Source organism: Episyrphus balteatus, chromosome 2, assembly GCF_945859705.1.
Source record: "Episyrphus balteatus chromosome 2, idEpiBalt1.1, whole genome shotgun sequence".
NCBI classification, from domain to species: domain Eukaryota; kingdom Metazoa; phylum Arthropoda; class Insecta; order Diptera; family Syrphidae; genus Episyrphus; species Episyrphus balteatus.
This window is the reverse complement of record NC_079135.1, coordinates 79,649,328-79,670,818: the sequence shown is the minus strand read 5'-3', so window position 1 is coordinate 79,670,818 and position 21,491 is coordinate 79,649,328. Positions and strand designations below refer to the sequence as shown.

At 30.3% G+C, this 21,491-nt stretch overlaps 2 protein-coding genes and 1 non-coding gene across 4 annotated transcripts; 2 read left to right on the top strand and 1 right to left on the bottom strand.

The window, feature by feature from the left end:
• Positions 1–3,315: 3,315 nt before the first annotated feature.
• Positions 3,316–3,397, top strand: Trnas-uga (transfer RNA serine (anticodon UGA)). Its single transcript has one exon. It is a non-coding gene; the product is annotated as a tRNA-Ser (tRNA).
• Positions 3,398–6,840: 3,443 nt separating this feature from the next.
• Positions 6,841–12,723, top strand: LOC129911893 (uncharacterized). Of its 2 annotated transcripts, none has more exons than XM_055989893.1 (5): positions 6,841–6,948; positions 11,103–11,427; positions 11,486–12,010; positions 12,067–12,239; positions 12,305–12,723. In XM_055989893.1, exons 2-5 carry the CDS (start codon positions 11,116–11,118, stop codon positions 12,576–12,578), a joined length of 1,284 nt encoding a protein of 427 aa, XP_055845868.1. In that variant the 5' UTR covers positions 6,841–6,948; positions 11,103–11,115; the 3' UTR covers positions 12,579–12,723. The 2 variants fall into 2 exon arrangements, with proteins under 2 accessions (XP_055845868.1, XP_055845869.1); XM_055989894.1 differs by having other exon boundaries at positions 6,870–6,944.
• Positions 12,724–14,159: 1,436 nt separating this feature from the next.
• On the bottom strand, positions 14,160–21,084 carry LOC129910123 (kinesin-like protein Nod). Its single transcript, XM_055987391.1, has 11 exons — positions 20,902–21,084; positions 20,656–20,844; positions 20,423–20,597; positions 17,323–17,694; positions 17,101–17,255; positions 16,829–17,031; positions 15,489–15,668; positions 15,164–15,413; positions 14,503–15,098; positions 14,355–14,439; positions 14,160–14,290 (listed from the first exon to the last, which is right to left on the bottom strand). The coding sequence occupies exons 1-11, from the start codon at positions 21,019–21,021 to the stop codon at positions 14,273–14,275; spliced, it is 2,343 nt and encodes a 780-aa protein (XP_055843366.1). The 5' UTR covers positions 21,022–21,084; the 3' UTR covers positions 14,160–14,272.
• Between the last annotated feature and the right edge of the window lie 407 nt (positions 21,085–21,491).

The window sequence follows — 21,491 nt, the reverse complement described above, 5'->3', positions numbered from 1 at the left end:
ATAATTTATTAAACATTTCAGGTTATATATTCCTAATTTGAGTTAATTATTTCCATACTCAAAAAAGTTACAGATTTTTGAACGCCATAGTCGAGCCAAAATTGTACTTTTTGAACTTTGCATAATCGTATGCCGTAATTCGACCCCAAATTGTTTTTTATTTACGAGATTTGTTTATACATTAATTCAGAAAACGCTTGAAGGTCCACTATAAATATTTTGAATTTTTTGTGGAGTTTGAAAAAATATAGGTACTTATGTTCAGAGGTGGACAAAGTTAACCAAATGACAAAGAAAATCTAACAAATGGGAATCCAAGAATAACAGACTGCTTTCTAACGAATTCTAACACTTAATCAACATCTTCTCCCACACCTGACAATCAGTCTTCTTTTTTTAAATTCCTCATAAGGTTGGCATAATATTCTGGGAGGCCTGCAGTTCAGTCATTTGGTCGTTTAGTTTAACCTGGAAAATTTTCCGGAAGTCATAAAAATTGGTGACTTATTGATTACGGTGTGCTCTCTCCGAGTATCAACTTTGCCATCGCACCACCATATCGGAAAAATGGCGTTCAAAAGTAGTTTTTCGGCAGCATCTTTTTCAGACTGATTTACGATGTGAAAACATATTTGTTTGTAAAATCAATTATTTCAACGAAAAGTTTATATAAGAAGCCTCTTATAGAACATTAAGTTAAAAGGGCAATAACATGGAAAGAAAACATAAATGCAATTAGACCTTAAACATAAAATTTTATTTAATATTGCCTTTTTAAGATTTTTTCATGTACAGGACACGCATTATATGTATATGGTTGCGAACATATGTATTTCATTCCACCCTAGTGTAAAAATGTTTGACTTTATATATCTATGGTCTTAAATGAGTACTTTGAGATGAGTTGTTCAGTCACCAGCAGTAATGCTATTACTACAGATTTATGTGCATTTTGCAGATTTTCTACCCATTCCCAGACTTTTGAAAACCATAAATCTGCAGTGCGGATTTTATCTCCATTTCAAACTTAACGTTCCAAAAACCAAAATGGATATAATTCCACGAACTCTAGTAAAACAAACTAATTAAAGTAAGAACAAAGACGGATTTAAACTTCATTTATATTGCCACAAGCTAATTTTTTTTCTAAATAAGTCAAAATAAAAAACATCATCATACTATAGTGAGCTCCAAGATATATAAAAATTTATGCAGCGTAACATAAAAATGTTAGATAATAACTTTTCAAAACGTTTTTTAGATCCGTCTAAATGAGAATGCATTTACTCAAATGAAAACTCAGGAAACATTTTTCGGAGATTTTGGAAATATGGAATAAAAAGCAATTTTTGTCTAAATAAAATATTTTAAATAAATTCATCGTAATGCATGTCTTTTACCCCGGCCCAATTTGGAAATTCCAAGCTACTGCTCTGTTCATAATTTTTAAGCTCACTACTACACATAATATTATTTTCATTACTTTTGTTATTGCCAACAGAAAATAACGATGCACATAGATAACTTGAACACTTCTGCATTTAATAAAGTCAATTCATGTCTTCAAGGTGTTTACGAGCTGCGGTCATGCCCCTCAGCGAAATAATTATGATACAAGAAACAAGAAGAACAAGGAAAAATGATAAACAAAGTAGTATAGTAGCAGGTAAGCAAAATATTGATGACAACAATTTGTCACCACCACAAAATGTGTATAACAGAGGTTTTTTGTTTTTGTTTACAAAAGATTACCAATATTAATCACATTTTACTATCAGTAGCACAAAAAAAAATACTGCTACTTTGTTTTGCGAAAATAAATACAATTATACACACATACACAAACTTTTGGGAATCAAATATTGGACATTGTTTAAAGTCCGAACAAATTTAATAAAAAAAAAATGAAATGAGTGCACCTGTTCAGATGAATACCAACAATAAAAAAAAGAGCCTATTTGCTTGCAACAGTATGTTCAAGCGAGGAGATGCACCTGCCGCTATGCAATAAATAAAAAAGAAAATTTGAATTTGAACACAAAGATGAATATTTTTTTTTTCCTTTTTATCGAAAATTATTATTATATTTTGAAACTTTACAAAATGTACATAAAATATGTCGGTATCGCTATTAAATTTTTATCGAATCTAAAAAATAAAATGCAAAATAAACCCGTTATTGGAAACAAATATTTATAAATGCTTTTATTAAATAAAACGTTCTTAAAAAAGGTTTATAAGAAACCAGTTTTGTGATTTATGAGAAAGAAAGGTAGACTGGCCCAATGTTAGTCCTGTTATTTTGAAATATAAAGAATAATTTCTATAAACCAAATAAAAATAGTCACTCATACACCCTGGTGACCCTCAAGATTATTTTTTCAACTGAATGCATATCTCAAGTTCTCAAGAATATTGTTGTCAATTGGAGCAAAATTGATGAAGCTATAATTATATTTTTATACTTCACTTATAAACTGTTCATAACAGTGTTAAAAACTTTAGAGCATTTGTAGGTAATTTAAAAACCAAGTTTTCAAATTCAAAACCATTCACAACTTCTAAACTACAGCACCTATAGGTATTTTTGGAATTTTTAACACTATTTCTGTACATAACTTACGAAGAAGTTTTTTTTCAATTTTTTTAATAATTTTTAGTTTACAATAACAAATAAGCTGTTTTCGATAAAAACGCGTTTTCCCTTCAAAGTTTTCCAAGAAAAGCGAAAAATCGAGATTTCAAAAAACTCTCCCAGCGTTAAACACGGCTCCAATTTTTGTGTATTTACAGGCTACTAATACTTTATCATGGCTGCACTGCATCACAAAAAAACAAATTTAAACTCAAATAATTTCTATAAGCCAAATAAAAATAGTCACTCATACGCCCTAGTAACTTAAGAATATTGTTGTTATAATTTTTTGTATACTTCATTTTTATACCAGTGTTCAAAACTTCAAACCATTTGTAGGTAAACTTCAAAATTCAAATCACGTTTTCAAAGTCGTTGCCCCTGATAACTTCTAAACTACAGCACCGATACTTTTCAAATGTACATAATTTACTAAGAAGAGATTTTTCTAGTTTACAATAACAAAAGAGCTGTTTTTTCGATAGAAAAAAACTGTTTTCCCTTCAAAGTGTTCCAAAAAAAAATTGAAAAATCGAGATTTCAATATTAAACTCTCCCAGCGGCCACAATTTAAAGCTACAACATAATTTATCAATGCTACACTGCATAACAAAAACAAGTTTCCAATCCAATTTTGGAGAAAAGGCAACTAACCATGATTTGACGTTTGATTTCCAACAGCTGCGGTGTCCGAGTGGTTAAGGAGATGGACTTGAAATCCATTGGGTTCTACCCGCACAGGTTCGAATCCTGTCCGCAGCGACAGTTTTTTTTTTTTTATTTTTTTTTATTTTTTTTATTTTTTTTTTATTCTTTGTATTTTTTTTTTATTCTTTGTATTTTTTTTTTTGTATTTCTTGTTTTTTATTTAAAGTGAATTTCGGGGAAAGCTGTGAAGATGAAATAAAAAAGAAAGCCAAAGAAGTTGGATTTAATTGTACAGTTTGTTTGTGTTATGAATGTAGGTAGTTTGGTGTAAGACAAGAAACAAAGTGGGAACAAAATACGGCAATGCATGTTTTTTTTTTAATTAAATTAATTAATTAATTAATAAACTTTCATTCCTAAATTCAAGTTCTTCCGATGCATTATGAATAAACGTGTATATGTTTTGAAAAACTAAAATGGCTATTTGTAAAAATAGATAGAATAGTCGATAATTTTTGAAACCAAAAAAAATCATAGTAGAATGAAACCCATTGGAAAAGTTGGTGAATATGATGAAAATTAAAGCAAAAATAAATTACGGGCGAGCCGAGTTCGGGAAGTGAGTGGGTTGAGTTTTTAATGGTAAAAAATGGTATATCTCGATTTCCGGCAAAACTACAAATCCTATAGAAAAAAGTTGTATGGCAAAGTTGTAGGTAATAAAAAGATCTACAACTTTTGTATCAACAATTTTTTCACATAACCTCAAAATTTATGTGAAAAATTCAAAAAACCGAGTTTTTGGTTTTTTATTTTTATCTTTTTCAAAAACAAAAATTTTTCTACGAAATTTGGTGAAAACTTACCTTATTATATCCCAAATACACTGTAATTTTTTTGATTTAAAATATTAATTTGTTCACCTAATTTTGACTTAATACCAAAAAAACACCCTAATTTTCAATCGAAAATTCACGTGTCAAAATATCAGCTTTTTTCAAAAAATCGTTGGGCATTTCGTTCGTTAAAATGTTTTTTTTCTGATGGTGTAAAAAAATTTTACATTAGTATACTATAGAACATGTTCTAGTAAAATTCAAAAAATGAAAAGCTTGAATTCGAAAAAAATTTTTTATCATTGTTTACAATTTTGGCCTATTTATTCAAATTTACACTTTAATTACTCAAAAAATGTAAGATTTCATGTGACATTGATTAATCTTACGTTTTTTGAGTAATTAAAGTGTAAATTTGAATAAATAGGCCAAAATTGTAAACGATGATAAAAATTTTTTTTCGAATTCAAGCTTTTTTCATTTTTTGAATTTTACTAGAACATGTTCTATAGTATACTAATGTAAAATTTTTTTACACCATCAGAAAAAAAACATTTTAACGAACGGAATGCCCAACGATTTTTTGAAAAAAGCTGATATTTTGACACGTGAATTTTCGATTGAAAATTAGGGTGTTTTTTTGGTATTAAGTCAAAATTAGGTGAACAAATTAATATTTTAAATCAAAAAAATTACAGTGTATTTGGGATATAATAAGGTAAGTTTTCACCAAATTTCGTAGAAAAATTTTTGTTTTTGAAAAAGATAAAAATAAAAAACCAAAAACTCGGTTTTTTGAATTTTTTACATAAATTTTGAGGTTATGTCAAAAAGTTGTTGATACAAAAGTTGTAGATCTTTTTACTACCTACAACTTTGCCATATACAACTTTTTTCTATAGGATTTGTAGTTTTGACGGAAATCGAGATATACCATTTTTTACCATTAAAAATTCAACCCACCCACTTCCCGAACTCGGCTCACCCGTAATTTATTTTTCCTTTCATTCTTATCATATTCCCCTCCTTTTCCAATGGGTTTCATCCTACTATGATTTGTTTGTACTTTTTAATGTTTTTGAAAGCATCGGCACTGGTCTAAAAAGGAAAGTACTGTGAATACTTTAATTTTTATGTTTTAAATTAAGAATAATTTACTCTCTATTTCAGGGTTGTAAAAATATCAATTAAAACAAAAAAAAAACCTATTTATTGCAACTATAAATACCTATTTTGCATTAAAAAAAATGTTATTGCAAATGAAAAAAAAATTGAATTGAAAATAATATTTTGATTGCAATTAAAAATATTTATGAGAAATTTTTTGTTTTGTTACTTTAAAAATTTATTTACAACCTAAAGAATAATATATCGTATTTGGAACGTTGGGTTTTTCCCCTACAAGAACGTGCTTTCGAATACCAATTAAAAATTAATTAAGATATCAATTTGAAATATTTCTGAAAGCTTATTTTATTAATAGGACACCCATTCACTTCGACTCACCTTGGGTGCAACACTATGAAACTGTTAATTTGGGACTTGTGAAGTCTTAATCTGAAGTCTAAAGTCTGAAATGGTGGCCAATCAATACCAACTGGTTTCTTAAAATTAAAAAAAAAAAAATGTCAAAATTATCCAACTTTAGTAAGACTATTTTGTATTTGTTAATTTGGGACTTGTGAAGTCTTAAGTCTGAAGTCTAAAGTCTGAAATGGTGGCCAATCAATACCAACTGGTTTCTTAAAATTAAAAAAAAAAAAAAATGTCAAAATTATCCAACTTTTAAGACTATTTTGTATTTGTTCAATTTTAGTAGCCTTTTTGTATTGAAACAAATGAGATACCTAATTACCCATACAAATTTCGAATGAGATAATTTGGAACTCATTTGCAGGAAATGAAGTTACTGAAGTGATGTGACCTATTCACAATAAAGTGCAGAGTGCTTTCGTTAGTATTTACTTCATTTCCAAGCTTATTTCGGACTAATGAAGTAGAAATTATCTCATTAGAAATTTAGATGGGTAATTGGCTCAATTCCCGTAATCGTTATATGCTTGCAAAATAACATTCTAAACGAATTTAGTGGGCAAAAATGGTCACACGGACATTGAAATAGAACGTCATCGTCTTTTAATATCATCATCCTTAATGTATTTTAAAAACTAACCTAAAATTTTCATACAAAATTACACCCATTCATTAAACCAGAGAAGTATATGTAAGTACGTAGGTACTCACACGTATGAATGAAGATATATCTATCCCCAAGGTAGTCAGAATCTCCAACTAATTTCAGTATTTTGTTATTTTGAAATTCATTTTTAATTTCAAAACAAAAGAAATGTTTGATAAATAAATTTTATTTTTCTACCTATGTTATCTCAAAAAATGAATGAATTTTTAAACAGCCCACACGTAGAGCTTTTTTTTCTATTTGTTTATCAAAACAAAACCAAGATAGAATCATCTATTAATTATTCTCAAGCTTTTCATGTTTGACATACATTTATACTTATGCATGTATGATTCTAATAGTGTGAATAAACTATTTCAAATAAATAAATGATGTTTTGGTGAGCTTAAATCCAGTCGAACATATGGCTCTGTAGCATTCGGATGATTTATTAATAGCTAATACAAAAAATATCACAATAATTTTTGTTTATTCTTATCGTTGTTTATTTGTTTAAAGAAAGTTTTTTAATAAACAAAAAAAAATACAATCATAAAAAGCTTGTGGTGTTTCCATTCTAAATTAACCTAAAATTCACATTAATTGTTTTGTTGTATAAAATAAATAAAAATTAACCAAGTAAAAAGTAGGTAGGTACCTACTCACTACTCTTTATACGTTTCAGTTAATAGTCAATTAATTGTTCTATGTTTATTTTTCTAACTTTGCAATTAAATATCATTAAAATAATGACAAAGTCTGTAATACATATTGAACCTATTGTTGATCGCATTTTACCTAATTTCATTTTTGATTTTGCTTGCTGGATCATTTTTTAAAGTTGAGTTTACTTTTGTTTATTAAATAATTGAATTTATTCGTATATTTGTTGAAAAAAAGGACGGTTTTACTATCTGTTAATTCGCCAACACGACTTTCTAGTCCTTTTCACTTAAAAGGTATACGTTTTTTTTACAATGGAACTATTATTTTGGCTAAAATTATATTTACATACATATGTATTTCTTTTCCCGATGCAAATAAATTTTTTGTGCAAGCTGATTGGCATTTTAAACAATGATAATGTGAATGTGACTTATGGCGTTTTTAATTGGCAATCCGGAATTGTTCTTCGCTTCGGATCCCAATTGAACAGTTTTTTTTTTATTCCATAGAATCTGATGTTTGGTGTGAATGTATATTGGTTGAGTTTGACTTGCGTCATATATGTATGTGTGTATTCGCGCCAAATTTTATTTGTTTTTGTGCTGCTGACATTTAAATCTATAAATATGTGAGTAATTCTGCTTTATGATTCTGTTTTTAAAACCAGAAGAGAAATTTTCTTTTTTTTTCAGAATCAGAACTGTCAGTTTTGGCCAATTGAACGCTATCAGATTGTTTTTTTTGCTCCCAAATTGCCAATTAAAAACGCCATTAGAATCTGCTAAGAGGCAAATTTAGAAATAATTTTTTAATTCATTATTTATTTTTTGTGTAACATGTACAACATTTTTAAAAATTAAAAAAAATATTCTTTGTATATATATAAAAATTTTCAAGCATTTTCGAAAAAAAAACTGATATGCCGATGTCGTTCTGAAGGAAGAATTAATCCACACATAAAAATAAAATTAAATACATATGTACATTATGTACATATCTACATTAGGGCGTTCATTATTTTTGAATCAGGTTCCTAAGTGGAAAAACTGTTTCTAAATAAAACAGAAAAATAATTTGTGATGCTTAATTTTCAAAGGCTGAGGTAAGCTCGCCGGGATCCAAGGTTCGTCCTGAGAAAAGCAATCTTAAAAATTCAGTTAGAATAAAACCACCGATTTCTTTCCAATTATTAATGTTCTTTATTTATTCAACAGACTAACTACTTTCTTTTAATTATTAAATTAATTGTTTCTTTATTTATTATACTATGTTATACCCTAACATGCTCTGATTAGAAAAGCCCGTTGCTCAGGTTGAGTAGGAATTAGCCCAGGCCCAAGATGAGAGGTGCACACCATAAACAAAAAATACCAAGACTGGAAACTCGGCGGTCAACTGACGTTTGCCTACAAGCTGCGCGGTGTGGTGAATGTCGTGAACCTATCGTTGTGTTCGTGTCCGATGTGTGGTGAATGTCGTGAATCTATAAATGTGTGCGTGTTAACGTCATTTATCAACGTGGTGGCTTTCACATATATTCACAGACAGCACTGTGCACAAAAGGGTTTTGGGGGGAAAGACGTACGAAATTTTCCAGTCTTGGTATTTTTTGTTTATGGTGCACACCTCTCTAGCGAGGGTGAATAGAGCGCTACCTAATAACTCTAAGAGAAAGCCCAGTCTCAAAGTGAGTGGGAATTAATTACGTCCCTAGTGCACAGCCTCCTAACGAGGGTGAAAGAGTTATACCTATTATAAAAACTAAATAAACTTTTGCTTCAAAAAGTCGGAACAATTAGTTAAAATTGAACCTGGCACCATAACCAAGTTGCTATTCAACTTTAGTAGCGGCGGGAGAACTACTTTAAAATTGTTAACCCTAAGAGGTTGACAAAGGTATATGTTGACCTATGAGGAACAAATTAGGGGATTTTTTTTTTTTTATTATTTAGAAACAGTTTTTCCATTTAGGAACTTGATTCTCGAAAAAAACCTAAATAACGAACGCCCTAATGTACATAATCACCCCTATTCTGATTTTCGCTCCGAATTGAATTCGTTACCGAAATTGATTTTCACACAGAATTAAAAACGGTATACCAAAATCGAAACGAAATGAAAACATCAAAAATAAAGTTGTAGCAACTCCACAATTCTCAAGAATTAAAAAAGAATTGAAATGTGGAACACTTCTTTTTAAAAAACGAAAGTATTGCTTTCGTAAGCGAAAATCAGAACAGGGAATGCACACATTTTTAGGAAATCCGAAAAATGATTTTTTTGAAAATGTTTCTTTATTTTAAAATTAGTAATATAAAAAGCGTTTTCGTGCATACATTTTTATTAAAAAAATATATAGAAGTCAAGAAAACGGTTAGATCGCGGGTACCATTGATAACACATCAAAATATATTTTTTTTATTTCAAAAGGAGGACCTTATTTGCCACAGTCACAATTTTTAAATCAAAATTGGTTATACATATGTATAATAGGTACCGTTAATTTGACTCTAAAAAAAACTTTCAATTTCCACTCAAGGAAATTACCTCAAACCTCTAACTACTAAATTAAAACAAATCGTTTCAGTGGTTTGGGCTGTAGGTCGAAATAGACAGACTTTTATTAGCAATCATTGAATGTCATGCCTCTATTTTGATTTTTTTTTTAGCGTTCTTAACTTGCCCTATAGTTACGGTGACCATCCGTCCCGGTTTACCCGGGACTGTCCCGTATTTCTACAGCTTGTCCCGGGTTTTTATTTAAGAAACCCGGGACGTATAAGTGTCCCGTATTTTGTAATTTGTCCCGTGATTGTCCCGTATTTGCACATTCTCTGATTTGTATATTCAATATTTTAAATACTTTGTAGGGAAACAAGAAAACAGTGGTTGGAAATTAAAATGTTTCTAGTACGCTGCTGAAGCAAAGCGAAAAATTTTCTAAGTCTCCAAAGTAAAAAAAAAACGATTAAAAACTCTCTATTATATTCTAGCACAGGTAAGAATTTTGTTGCCTAAGCTGCCTACTGTGCAACGAAAAGCAACATTTTTGTTTACGATTTCGTTGTGCTGGTTTTGTATGAAAATGTTCGTTTTGCCTCTAGACTAGGCTTTAGTTTTTTTTAAATGTTCGTCAATTGTAATTTAGTTCCAGCTTCTGTTTGTCAGGTTGGTATACCAGGAAAAATGTGTTCGAATAAAGAACAACATATGGAAGAGTAAAGAACCCAGATAAGTTTCAAAACTTTTAAGGACATGTTAAAAGTTGTGTTAAGGTTCATACAATTTCAAAACCATTTAAATAAAAATGTTAAAAAACAGCTCTCCCGATTTTGATTAAAAAAATATTTTTTTAGAAGTTATTAACAGACAATATTAAAAAACCATCTTGATTTCTGATTTCGTAAACGACTTAAATGATTTCAACAAAAACGCTCCCATAAAATCGTTTAGGAAATCTTAATATCAAAAAAAGGAAAAATTATGAAAACTCATTTGAAAAAATTTAAATTTGTTTTGAAAAATCAATATTTTCAAAACGATCCAACGAATTTTTTATCCGTCCCGGGTTTGGCTTCCAGAAATATGGTCACCGTACCTATAGTACCTTTGTATATTAGGTACATATTTTGAAAAAAAAAAAAAAAAAAATTGGAATTTGTTCTTTACATGGTTGGAAATATGTACATACAAAACAATGGGTACTCCCCAAGTTTCAAGTTTCTAACTATTCTTTCCCGTGCCCCCAAGCAGTTGAAGTTTCTTATGGGAATAGCATGGGGATTTACTCTTTGAACTATAAATTTTTAATTCCAACCAAACTATTTGTTCCAAAAATGTTTAACTTGCCATAATTTCATTTTGCAGCAAAAGAGCAAAATAAAACATTTCCAAAAAGTAAATGTTTGTTCTTTTCCATTAAAAGTTAAAACTTTTTATTTTTTTTTTAATTCAATTCCAATATTGCTGCATTATTTTTAAATTGTGTCCAATTAAACGTAAAATACGAAATAGTGATTTTATGATGGTGTTCAACTTGTTTTTTTTATTTTTCTCCCAACTCTAAAAAATTTTACAGACTTCCTTTATACAGAAAGTGTAGAACTTTATAAACTTAAAAATTGATATATCTTTCTAGGACTCACCACATAATGTCAACAAACGACGAAGTATTACAAATGCTGCCCAACGATGCTGTTCGCTCGGCACTTCTAGAAATAATACATAATAACATTCCAACTAAAAACTATACCCTTCAAACCGAAAAAGGATCATCAATAGGTGACAACTACGTTGGTATTGTCCATCGCTTAATTATCTCGTATGAAGAAAGCGACAATAAAGGCTCTCTTGAACCAAAGAAGATGAGCATATTTGTTAAGGTTCCACCCGATAACATTCAAAGACGTAATCAATTCTTTGCCCGACCCTGTTTCCTTAGAGAATCACTGATGTATGATGAGGTCTGTTTCAATTACAGCTTCAATAAACTAAACTTCTTATTTTTTTTTATAATTCCAGTTTTTGCCACTTTTAGTGAAATTTCAGGAAAATAAAAGTATCAATACTGAAAAGGATGGATTCAAAGAACATGCCATATGTTACAAGACTCTTACTGATGATCTTCAAGAAGCCATTTTTATGGAAGATCTCGCCGTAAAAGGCTTTTGCATGAATGATCGATTTGTCCATCCATCATTGGACATAGTTAAGTTAATAATGCGAGCTTTAGGCAAGCTCCATGCATTGTCTTTTGCATTGAAGGATCAATGTCCTGAGGAATTTGCAAAATTTAGAGATATTGAAGAGATCTTTGAAAGAAGTGATAAGTTCTTTGTAGATTATATGAATGGCCTAAAAACTCTTGCCTGTGATGCATTATCGAAGGAAGGTGATGAGGAAAATCTCGAGATGGTGCAAACCTACTTTCAAAAAAAGCCGATTTACAATCAAGTTAGAGAACTCCTTGATAGCTCTAGAGCAGAGCCATATGCTGTAGTTTGTCATGGCGATTGTTGGAATAATAACATTTTATTTAAATTTGAAGTAAGATTGTTGTTCTTCGTTATCGCTATAACTAACATAACTTTCTTTTGTTTTAGAATGGTAAAGCAATAGATATTAAATTAATTGATTGGCAAATATCAAGATTTGCTTCGCCAGTTTGTGACTTGTCTTACTACATTTTTTGCTGTACATCTAAATCATTTCGAGATGAATACTATCAAGAAATATTGGATGTTTATTATTCTGAATTGGACCAATTTTTAAAAAGGTTTGGTGGACATACTTTCAATCTTGTCTTCTTTATTATTTTAAATTTATTTGTAACTATTTTAGACTGGGATCCGATCCGTCAGTATTATTTCCACGATCAATTTTTGAAGATCAATTGAAAAAGTTCGGTTCGTTTGGAATGGTAATGGGATTAATGCTTATACCTACTTTAACAACAAAACCAGAAAATGTACCTGATTTGGATGATTTAAGTGCAAAAATGGAAGCCGGAGACTTGGAATCTACGAAAGAGGCTTTTGAAAATAAAGTTCCTGAAACACTTTCCAGAATTCGTGATGTTGTTATTGACATGATTAAACTAAAATATTTAGAATAAGATTGGTTTTTCAAGATGAAAATAAGTTGTTTAAAATTTTATGTATTTTATGTATTGTGAATGTAAAAATTTTAACTTAAAATTTAAAATTCGATCTTTAAAAAAAAATAAAATAATACACATTCTTAGATGAATTTAAGCACAAAAAAAAAGTGTGTCACTTGATTTTAAATCAAAGTCGTTAGAGCATTTAAGAAAAATTTAGGAGATTTGTTGCCGCTGTAAAAAAAAGCTTTTGTTTTGAACTAAGCTCTTCAATAAAACAGTTTTTTTAATGAAAATAAAATAATAAATTGTCATTACGAATGGTTTCTGTGTTTGGTTTTAAGTTTTCAATAAATTTACAAGACTGACCTAATTCCTACATTTCAATTTTTCTTGTACAAACGAAAATATTCTTAACTAAATGTTATGTCCATAAAATAAACAAATTAGTCGCTTGAGTGACTCAAGTAATTTGTAAAATAAACTTAAATTGAGCTAAAATAAAGAAATCTAATAAAAACTAAAAAAAAAAAAATAATATAAAATTTGACTTTAAAATTACAAAAAAAAATTAAATGTTTTGACCACCAAACGAGGTTTGATATTTATTTTCTTTTAAAACAAAGAATTTTTAAATTCTTAGAAAGTAGTTTTATTATCTGTGTTCCTTTGGCCTTAAGTATCAACTGCTAAGTACTTCTGGTTATATTCAACTCCATTTCTCCTATAGAAAAAATGTCTTTGAATGGATTCAGAAGTACTAAAAAGTACTTTACTGAGCCCACACAAAGGAACACAGCCATTATAAATAAAAATTTTCAAAAATTTGCCTTTTCAAAAACAATTCATTGGTCTTTTTTTCAAAAAATTGAATTTTCAAAACGAATATTTGAAATTTAAAAAAATGAAACGAAAAATGGTCACTAAAATGCTTTTTACAAAAAATTTTCGTCGAAATCGGTTTATCGTTTAAGACAACAAAGTCAGAAATCAAGAAAACGTTTATGGGCATTATCGGCGACATTACACGTATTTTTAGTTTAAACGCAAATCTTTATAGAATTTTTTGAGAGAGACCCATTTTATCATTGCTTTCATTGGTTTGCAGCAGACTGTAATGCATCGTAATGTCTGATTCTTATCTCGAATTCGATTTTTATTACGAATATGATTTGTACACAAATATGAAATAAATTGAAATTGAAATCCTTAATTAAGTCAAATTGTGTTAATGGATGGACTTTAACTCTTTTAACACGAATCTAAATTTGTGCCAAAAAAAAAATCACGGCAATTATGATCATCATGAAGTATTTTTTACCAAATAAACAAAAACTTGCGACTCAGTTGCGCATTTTATTGAATGTCTACCTATGATGGGTTTTTCTATAAATATGTTTCGGTGACAATTTTCTCAGCTCTTAATTTAATTTTGTTTTTAATTTAATTTTGTTTTTCTCAAAAATACCAGAAAACGGAAATTAGATTAAGCCATTTTTTGTAAAAAATTGACGAGAGCATTTTGTTCAATTTAAAGAACTCCTTTTGTAAAAATAATGTAACTGCGAAAAATAGTTTTTTTTCGATTTTTATGTATTCAAAATTAAAAATAATTTTTATATTAGTTACTATCTTATTTATATACACTAGTGAATAAATGATCAATGAATAAAAAAGCATGTGTGTTTTCCTTAAAGTTAAGTAATCAATCAGCTTATATTGTTTGCCTAAAAAAAGAAAACACAAAAGTTAGAATAACGTATTGTTATGTATATTTCATAAAAAATTTACTTCTTTAAAACGTTCCCAGGCTTTTCCCCTCCAAATAGGCAACTTGCTCACTTGAGTAAAATTTTTAAATTTACCATGAAGCGTTCTAAACAAATGCAACATATTTTAAGGTTATTATAAAATATTTTTAGTTAGAAAAAAGACTTACCTTTGAGTTACAATTTGGAATGCTGTTTTCAAACCAATTTGGGGTAAATACTGCAATTCTTTCATTGATGCAGAATTTAACATTTCCAAAATTGCCTTCTGATGTTTGGCAAGATTCGATTTAAGATTTGTTGATTTGTTCTCCTTCCCTTCAAAATACCCAGCAATTGTAGGATTTTGTACCAAAGATCCAGCTGGTTTTTTCGATTTCTTAACTGTTCTCGATGTCGTTGGTTTGTCATTTTGTTTAACAGGAGTTTTTAATTCTTCTTGTACTTCTTCAAGGGAATGCTCTTTGTGTGACATTAAACGAATACTTCGACGTCTGACATCGTGTAGACTTTTTATTGAAAGTCTAGTACTTCTTCGTTTTGGAACAATAACAGAATCATTATTTGCACCCAATGATTGAGCTCTTGAAGATAGTCTTCGAGATCTGCGCAATGGTTTAACTGGGAGAACTGTTTCTTCTATGTTTGAAAATTGCTCGTTTTCTGTCGAGTTTAAATCTAATGACAGACTGGAGCAAGGGTCCGGGGTTTGTTTTATGTCTGGTAGAGCAGGAATTTTAAAAAGTGGACTGCTTTCATCAGCAAACTGTAATTATTTATTTGGCCATGAGAATAAATTTTTATACAAGTGTCAATGGTTACAAGACTTACCAATTCCTTATTAATGCCATTGTCGATTTTTCTAATTTCTTCACTATTCTTTTCTCTAGTTAGGGAAAATAATTCTTGTCTAATAATAGTTCGAATTCTTTCACGTTCACAGCTCAATGGTGAGGAATTGAAAAGACTGGGTTTTTGTACCGATTGTGTGCTTTTGAGGTTTTCCAAAAATTGTGACATGCTTGATTTGAATGTGTTTTCAACTTCTGCCATGCATTTTCTTACAATCGGGCTATAAGTACTATTAGAAAGAAAAAAAATTATTTTTAATATTCGAAAGAGTTAAGCTTTTTTTTTTGTTATTCTTTAAACTTACCTTGGTGCCTTGTTATTCTGTGGTGCGTCAATGGTGGTAGATGATGAAATATTTAATGATGCACGAGAGCCAAGAAGATCTAAATCACTAAATATATCCGAATTTATTGATTCTCGCACGGATGATGGTTCATAAGAGAACGGAACCACTTTTGAAACTGGCATTTTTACCGTTCCAATCCTTTTTCATAAATTAAAAAAAATATAAAACTGTTAGCAAAATGAAAGCAAATTCATAACACTTTGCGAAGAACAAAATATTTAAAACAGAGATTTGAGAGAGACCAAGTTAATATTTACGAATATACAAGTATTTTTTAGTCCATAAACTGTAAATTTTGTATTAAATTTATTTAATTGAAAATTCTTCTTTTTTCACATGATTTGGGTACGATATCTGGTATTTTAAATGCTCTTTTTTTATAAACCTTTTTTTTTATTATTTGGGTCAATACGAATTTCATAAAGGGCTTACTGATTATTTTAATTCCGTTTCGTTATGCCACCATAATAACAGGTTATGCTAACAGATAACAGCCAAGTTGTGACCTAACGATAATTTTGAGCGTCAACAAAAATTAAACATATGAAAATTAATGGTATCGCCCAACCCCAGCGACTTAACGGCAATCCGCTTCTGTTCTATTCTTATTGAACCTTAAAGCGATGCGATGAACCATATAAATTATGGTTTCTTGTAAAGAAAAACTGTTCAAATAATTTTAAATTTTTTATCAGGAACTGAAAAAAAAATAACTGATAGGTTTCTAACCTTTAAGTCCAGCGTGAGAGTTGAATACTCATTCTTTGCATTGGTACAATTCTTGGAGCTGCCACTCAGGATCACCATGCAACACTGATAAAGGTTTTAAATAAAGCAGAGATAAAGGATTCAAAAAGTACATAAAAATATTTTTGGTGAAGGGCTGAGTTATATGTGAGAAAGGTATCATAACAGCTTTCTTAAATTTTATTAATTTTTAAAACTTGGTGAAAAAATTTTGGTTGGTATAAGAATTAAGAGTCTATAAAGTGGACAAAAATATCTTTAGGGAAACGGTGTTTTTTTTAAGAAATGATGAAATTCGGAATTAGTACCACAAGAACTGGGAAAAAATTGTTACACCAATTATTTAAAATGTTTCATATATAACAGAAACCATGAATCTAAACAGTCTATACAAATATTTTAGGTGAAAGGGTATTTTTTTGGGAGATAGGGAAAATCCGCGATAAGTCCATTGGTAAAAATTACAGATTTTATCGCGGATTATACCTATTTCTCAAAAATGCAAAAAAAAAATAATTTTTTTGTTACAGAACTTTTTTATTGTTACTTACTTTTGCTTTTCCTTAGGAGTCAATCCAACAACCGTGCGGTTAAAAATTGGATTTTCTGTTTTCCGTTTTTTATTTGGTGTACAAAATGTATTTCCATGTAAATTAGGATTGTTAGCAAGAGAGAATGGTCTTTTGCATGGCGTTGGTGTTGCTATTGTATTCTTTGGCCGAAGTGGATTGGATTTATAAGGTGTTTTTGATTTCTGGATTTATATTAAAAGTTAGTTTGAAATACAATTCTGATACATCATATTTAAAAAAATAAAACTTACTTTTAACTCCATCAATTTGGAGTTAATTTGTGGATTGTTTTTAAGATTTTTCGCATTTTGAGCAAACCTAAGGGTGGAAAGCGTTTCACTTAGATCCTCTCTATGTGGACTGATACACGCCAACAACGTAAAATACGAATTTGGATTTAAGGAATCTTAAAATTAAATTTATACTTTTTTATTAGAAAACAATTTGCTTTAATAGAAATTTAAATAACTTACCTTGAAGAACAGAACTCAAAACACTATCACGATATGGTATGACTTTGTATCCATGTGTGATTGCTTGTAGAACTTTACCAATTGACAATAAACCTTGATTGATGTGAACTCCTTCTGAAAGTGCTACACCTTGGTGACCTGTACGACGAACACCCTCGGATCCAGCGAGATCAACTAAATTTAAACAAGATTGTGTGATTTTATTTTGGATTTCATTTCGAACGTAGATGGTGAAAATTGCATGAGATCTAGAACTTTGAGCATTCATTTTGGTTGGACGAACATGACGATTTTTGGTGCCTTGATGAAGCAAATTGTAACCATCTTGAATGGTGTTCATTGTTTTTTTAGTTCCACCAGTGAATTTGTAACCTAAAAATAAATTTATATTTTGTATTATTTTTAAAATAAATACTTTTATAATTACATATACAAATATATGTATTATTTTAAAATTAGCGCAGACTCTAAGGGGTTATGACCACACTTTAAATGTTGTATAACATAAAACACTACGTGCGCTAGGAAAACAGGAGGGGATTAAAGAAGAGAAACAGGTGCTCATAGATTTTAAACTTCTGAATATCACAATGAGAGGGGATAAAGCGTTCCACATTCTTGTGGTGCAGCTGAAAAACAAATCTCTATACTTAACTGTACATCCATGAGAGGGTGAACTGATGGGCATTCGCGAGTATTAACGTTGAAATATTTAAAGGTAGGAATGCAACTAGCACTGTTTATAAAAATATCTATAAAATAAGAAGAGGAAAGAGATGTTACGACGGTGTTCAAGTGAAGAACTAGATTTCACGATGGTTCTATCTCCAATAATTTTGAATTCTCTTTTATCTCTTTTTTTTTTATATACCATCCAAAAAACTCAAGTAAGTAGAAGGAGCGCTTTTATTAATATGGCAGCAGTACTCCAGCTTAGGACGGATATGTTTTATAGATCAGCATTGAGTTTTAGAAATATTAAATTCTACACGATTTCGTAATCCTCATTGACCGCAACGGTGAGAATCCGCAAAAGAACATGTGAAGCTGCAAGTGCTGTTGTCAGCGAAACAGTTTAGGATTAGGTCTCAGACAGTAAATCATAACTAAAAACGAAGAAGAGGATGGGATACAAAACGAAGCCCTGGGACAGACCAGCATTTATTTTGTGGGTACCAGGCTTGAACCTATCCAATTTAACTAATATTAATCGGCACGAAAATAGCTTCTCATCCAACGGAGAAGATTTTTGGAAACCAAAAGTTCGCAATTTCGATAAAAGAGCTTGATGCTAAACTCTATCAAATATTTAGAAATATCAATTGAAATAATCTTATTTTCACCAAAACCATGTAAATGTTTGATTCACTGCTCGGTGAGATACATCATCAGATCACAGTCATAAAGAAGCTTTCGTTCTTCAAGATATTTCTTGAGCTGATGATTAATAAGCGTTTCCATGACCTTGGAAAGAAGGGAAGTTACAGCAATCTGCCGGTAGTTAGAAGTTGAGGAAAATTTACCTTTTTTGTATTGGCTGGAAAAATGCAGATTTCCATCTACTCGGGAAGAATCCCACGTAAACATTTACGAGCTCAAGTAACGGCGAAGTCATGACACTCACAACAAGAATGGAATTTGAAGAAAATTGCGTACAAATGGAGTTATATTGTGGACGACCGTGGGAACCGAACACGAGGTGTTGTTACAATTATTTTTTACAAATGACCAAAGATGTTTACTGCTTTTGGGACATTGCAGTATATTTTTTGCTTAATTTTTTATCATCTACGAACATTGCGTTGCAGGTTTTCCTGGCTTGCTTGAACTTTTCCGGTTATCCTCAGAGTAGCGTAGGCTTTAGAACATCGCAACCTTACTTCTCTCACCCTGATGACCTCTTTACAGCACGAATCAAACCATGGGTTAACTTTCGGTTTGATTCACTTAACCCTGTTTGAGATAAAGGTTTTTATTGGTGAAGAGATGTAGAGTTATTCAATTCTTTTTTTTTTTTTTACAAAATTCGAGCACACATTACTAAAGGTAAAATACAACAATGGAGAATGCCCAAAAATATATGGTGAAAAAAACCAGCATCGATACGAATGAGACCTACATATATGGCTTCAAAGGGCATCTATACTGCCCATAATCTCGTAAAGGCCCTAACTACAAAATTTTCGGTTTTGATTTGTTTGCATATTTGGAGTTGAACATTTTCTCTGATTTATTGTCATTAATTTTTTAAGTCTAGGTCTTCAAATATGTCAGAAAATTCAAATTGTACTTTGATTTTTTTTCATTTTTATATGCAAATTGCGATATTAGATTTCTTTCTATAACTCAGAAGTAAGAAAATTGTTGTTAGGGCCTTTTACTAGATTATGGGCAGTATAGTAGATAACAAATATGAAAATTTTTTTCAAAAAACCATCCCTGGGAGTTGCTATGACGATTCTTATTTTCAAGCTATAAAGTGTTTTTTCAGCCAAAAGTCCGATTGTCAGGGAAATCCAATTGTCTTGGTTTTAGCTCCATAAAATGTAGCACTGAAAAATGCCCTAAGATCATGTACCATAAGCTAAGGTTGGTATAAAAATATGACGCTGTTAGCTTGTTTTAGGTCAAAAATGGAAAGGACCCTCTGAATGTATGTGGTCGTGAGTGATAACATAAAATGATTGGTAGTTTTTTGGGCTTTGACCTCAGCCAATTGCTACAGTTCGCCTTTCGACACCCCATGAAGAATGGTCCAGAGTTGTTACTTACTAGATTTAGTGACTAACAAATCTTAACCATTCTTTTGTGCTTTTAATTAATTGCAAGAATGAAAAAGACGTTAGCTGAGATGCACCATGACAATGATACTATCGGAGGCTTTGTTAATTCCTCGCAAAAGGCAGTACCTCCGAAAAAGTTTTTTTTTATTTTTAGATGATGGAGGTTGGAAATCGAACCCAGACCTCGGCGTCATAGTCTATCGCACTACCCATTGCCGAGATCATAACAGAACCGAATAAAGGAAATAGAAAACACTGTCAATGTAAAAACTGACTTAAATAAATAATAATAATAACAAACAAATCATCCAACTCACCTCTGGCAATAATTGGCTCGGAAGGTGTTTCACTAAGCAGATCGAAAACCTTCTCGCTGTAAATTTCAATAAATGAAGCGGATATTTCACTTTTGTTCAATTCATTTTCCATTTTACTGTCCAAAATAGCTTGAATGCATCGAGGAATCATTCCAACATTTATTCCTTCTAGGCTCTACAAAAAAAAAAGATTTATTTATCATTTTAACATAACATTATTAAAAATTAGTTACCTCTGGATTAAGTCCCATTGTAAATGATTTGCCTGTTCCAGTTTGTCCATAAGCAAGTGTCGTGCAATTGAATCCTTGGAGGACTTTGCTGACCAGCGGCATAACCAAGAAATTGAAAAGTTCTTCCTGTGAAACACTTGGCGGGAGGACATGATCGAATGCAAAGGGACGTTCATCGACAACAAGAATCTAAATAAGTTTATAACTATAATTTGTCTTTAATTAACTATTAATAATATTAATTACATTAGAATTTGAGGAATGATAGTTTATCGCACTGGGAACTCCACTGTTTTTAAAGATTTCTCGAAGAGGACGCTCCCGTACAGCTATTTTTACAGCAAAATCATCATCCATTAAGTTCATTTTAATGTTTATTATATTATTAAGATTAAAAACAAAAGCAGTTTATAGTTTATTATATTATTTTATGGTTTAACTTTATTATTTTAACGAAAAATAGAAAAATTTACAAATGGTTTATTTTTCTTAACTGACAATAATAAATTTTTTTCAATTTTTTCAAATATGAAAATTTTAAGCGTCCCTTTCGCACAGTGACATTTGTTGGTTTTCTTACACGCAAGTATGAAAAATTGTTAAACATTAAATAAATGCTGGGATTACATCTTAAAGTTATTTCATGCCGTATGAATCAATACTCATCAGTAAAAGCCTAGCCTAGTACGCTGCTGATGCGAAACGAAAAGTCCCATACAAAATTGACACAACCAAATCGTGAACTAAAAATTTCGTTCAGTTTTCGTTCTGCAGTAAGTTGTTTCTAACACCGAAATTAAAACGTCTTCAGTCTCCACTACTTTTTCGATCATTGC

Bases quoted from the DNA above. Each gene is read 5' to 3' on its own strand.
- LOC129911893 (XM_055989893.1), top strand. From the start codon at position 11,116: ATGTCAACAAACGACGAAGTATTACAAATGCTGCCCAACGATGCTGTT. The intron at 12,011-12,066 runs GTAAGATTGTTG...CTTTTGTTTTAG, and splicing joins ACATTTTATTTAAATTTGAA to AATGGTAAAGCAATAGATAT. The intron at 12,240-12,304 runs GTTTGGTGGACA...TAACTATTTTAG, and splicing joins TTGGACCAATTTTTAAAAAG to ACTGGGATCCGATCCGTCAG.
- LOC129910123 (XM_055987391.1), bottom strand. From the start codon at position 21,021: ATGAACTTAATGGATGATGATTTTGCTGTAAAAATAGCTGTACGGGAG. The intron at 15,669-16,828 runs GTAAGTAACAAT...TTTATGAAAAAG, and splicing joins ACTCCTAAGGAAAAGCAAAA to GATTGGAACGGTAAAAATGC. The intron at 15,414-15,488 runs GTAAGTTTAAAG...TCTTTCTAATAG, and splicing joins CAGAATAACAAGGCACCAAG to TACTTATAGCCCGATTGTAA.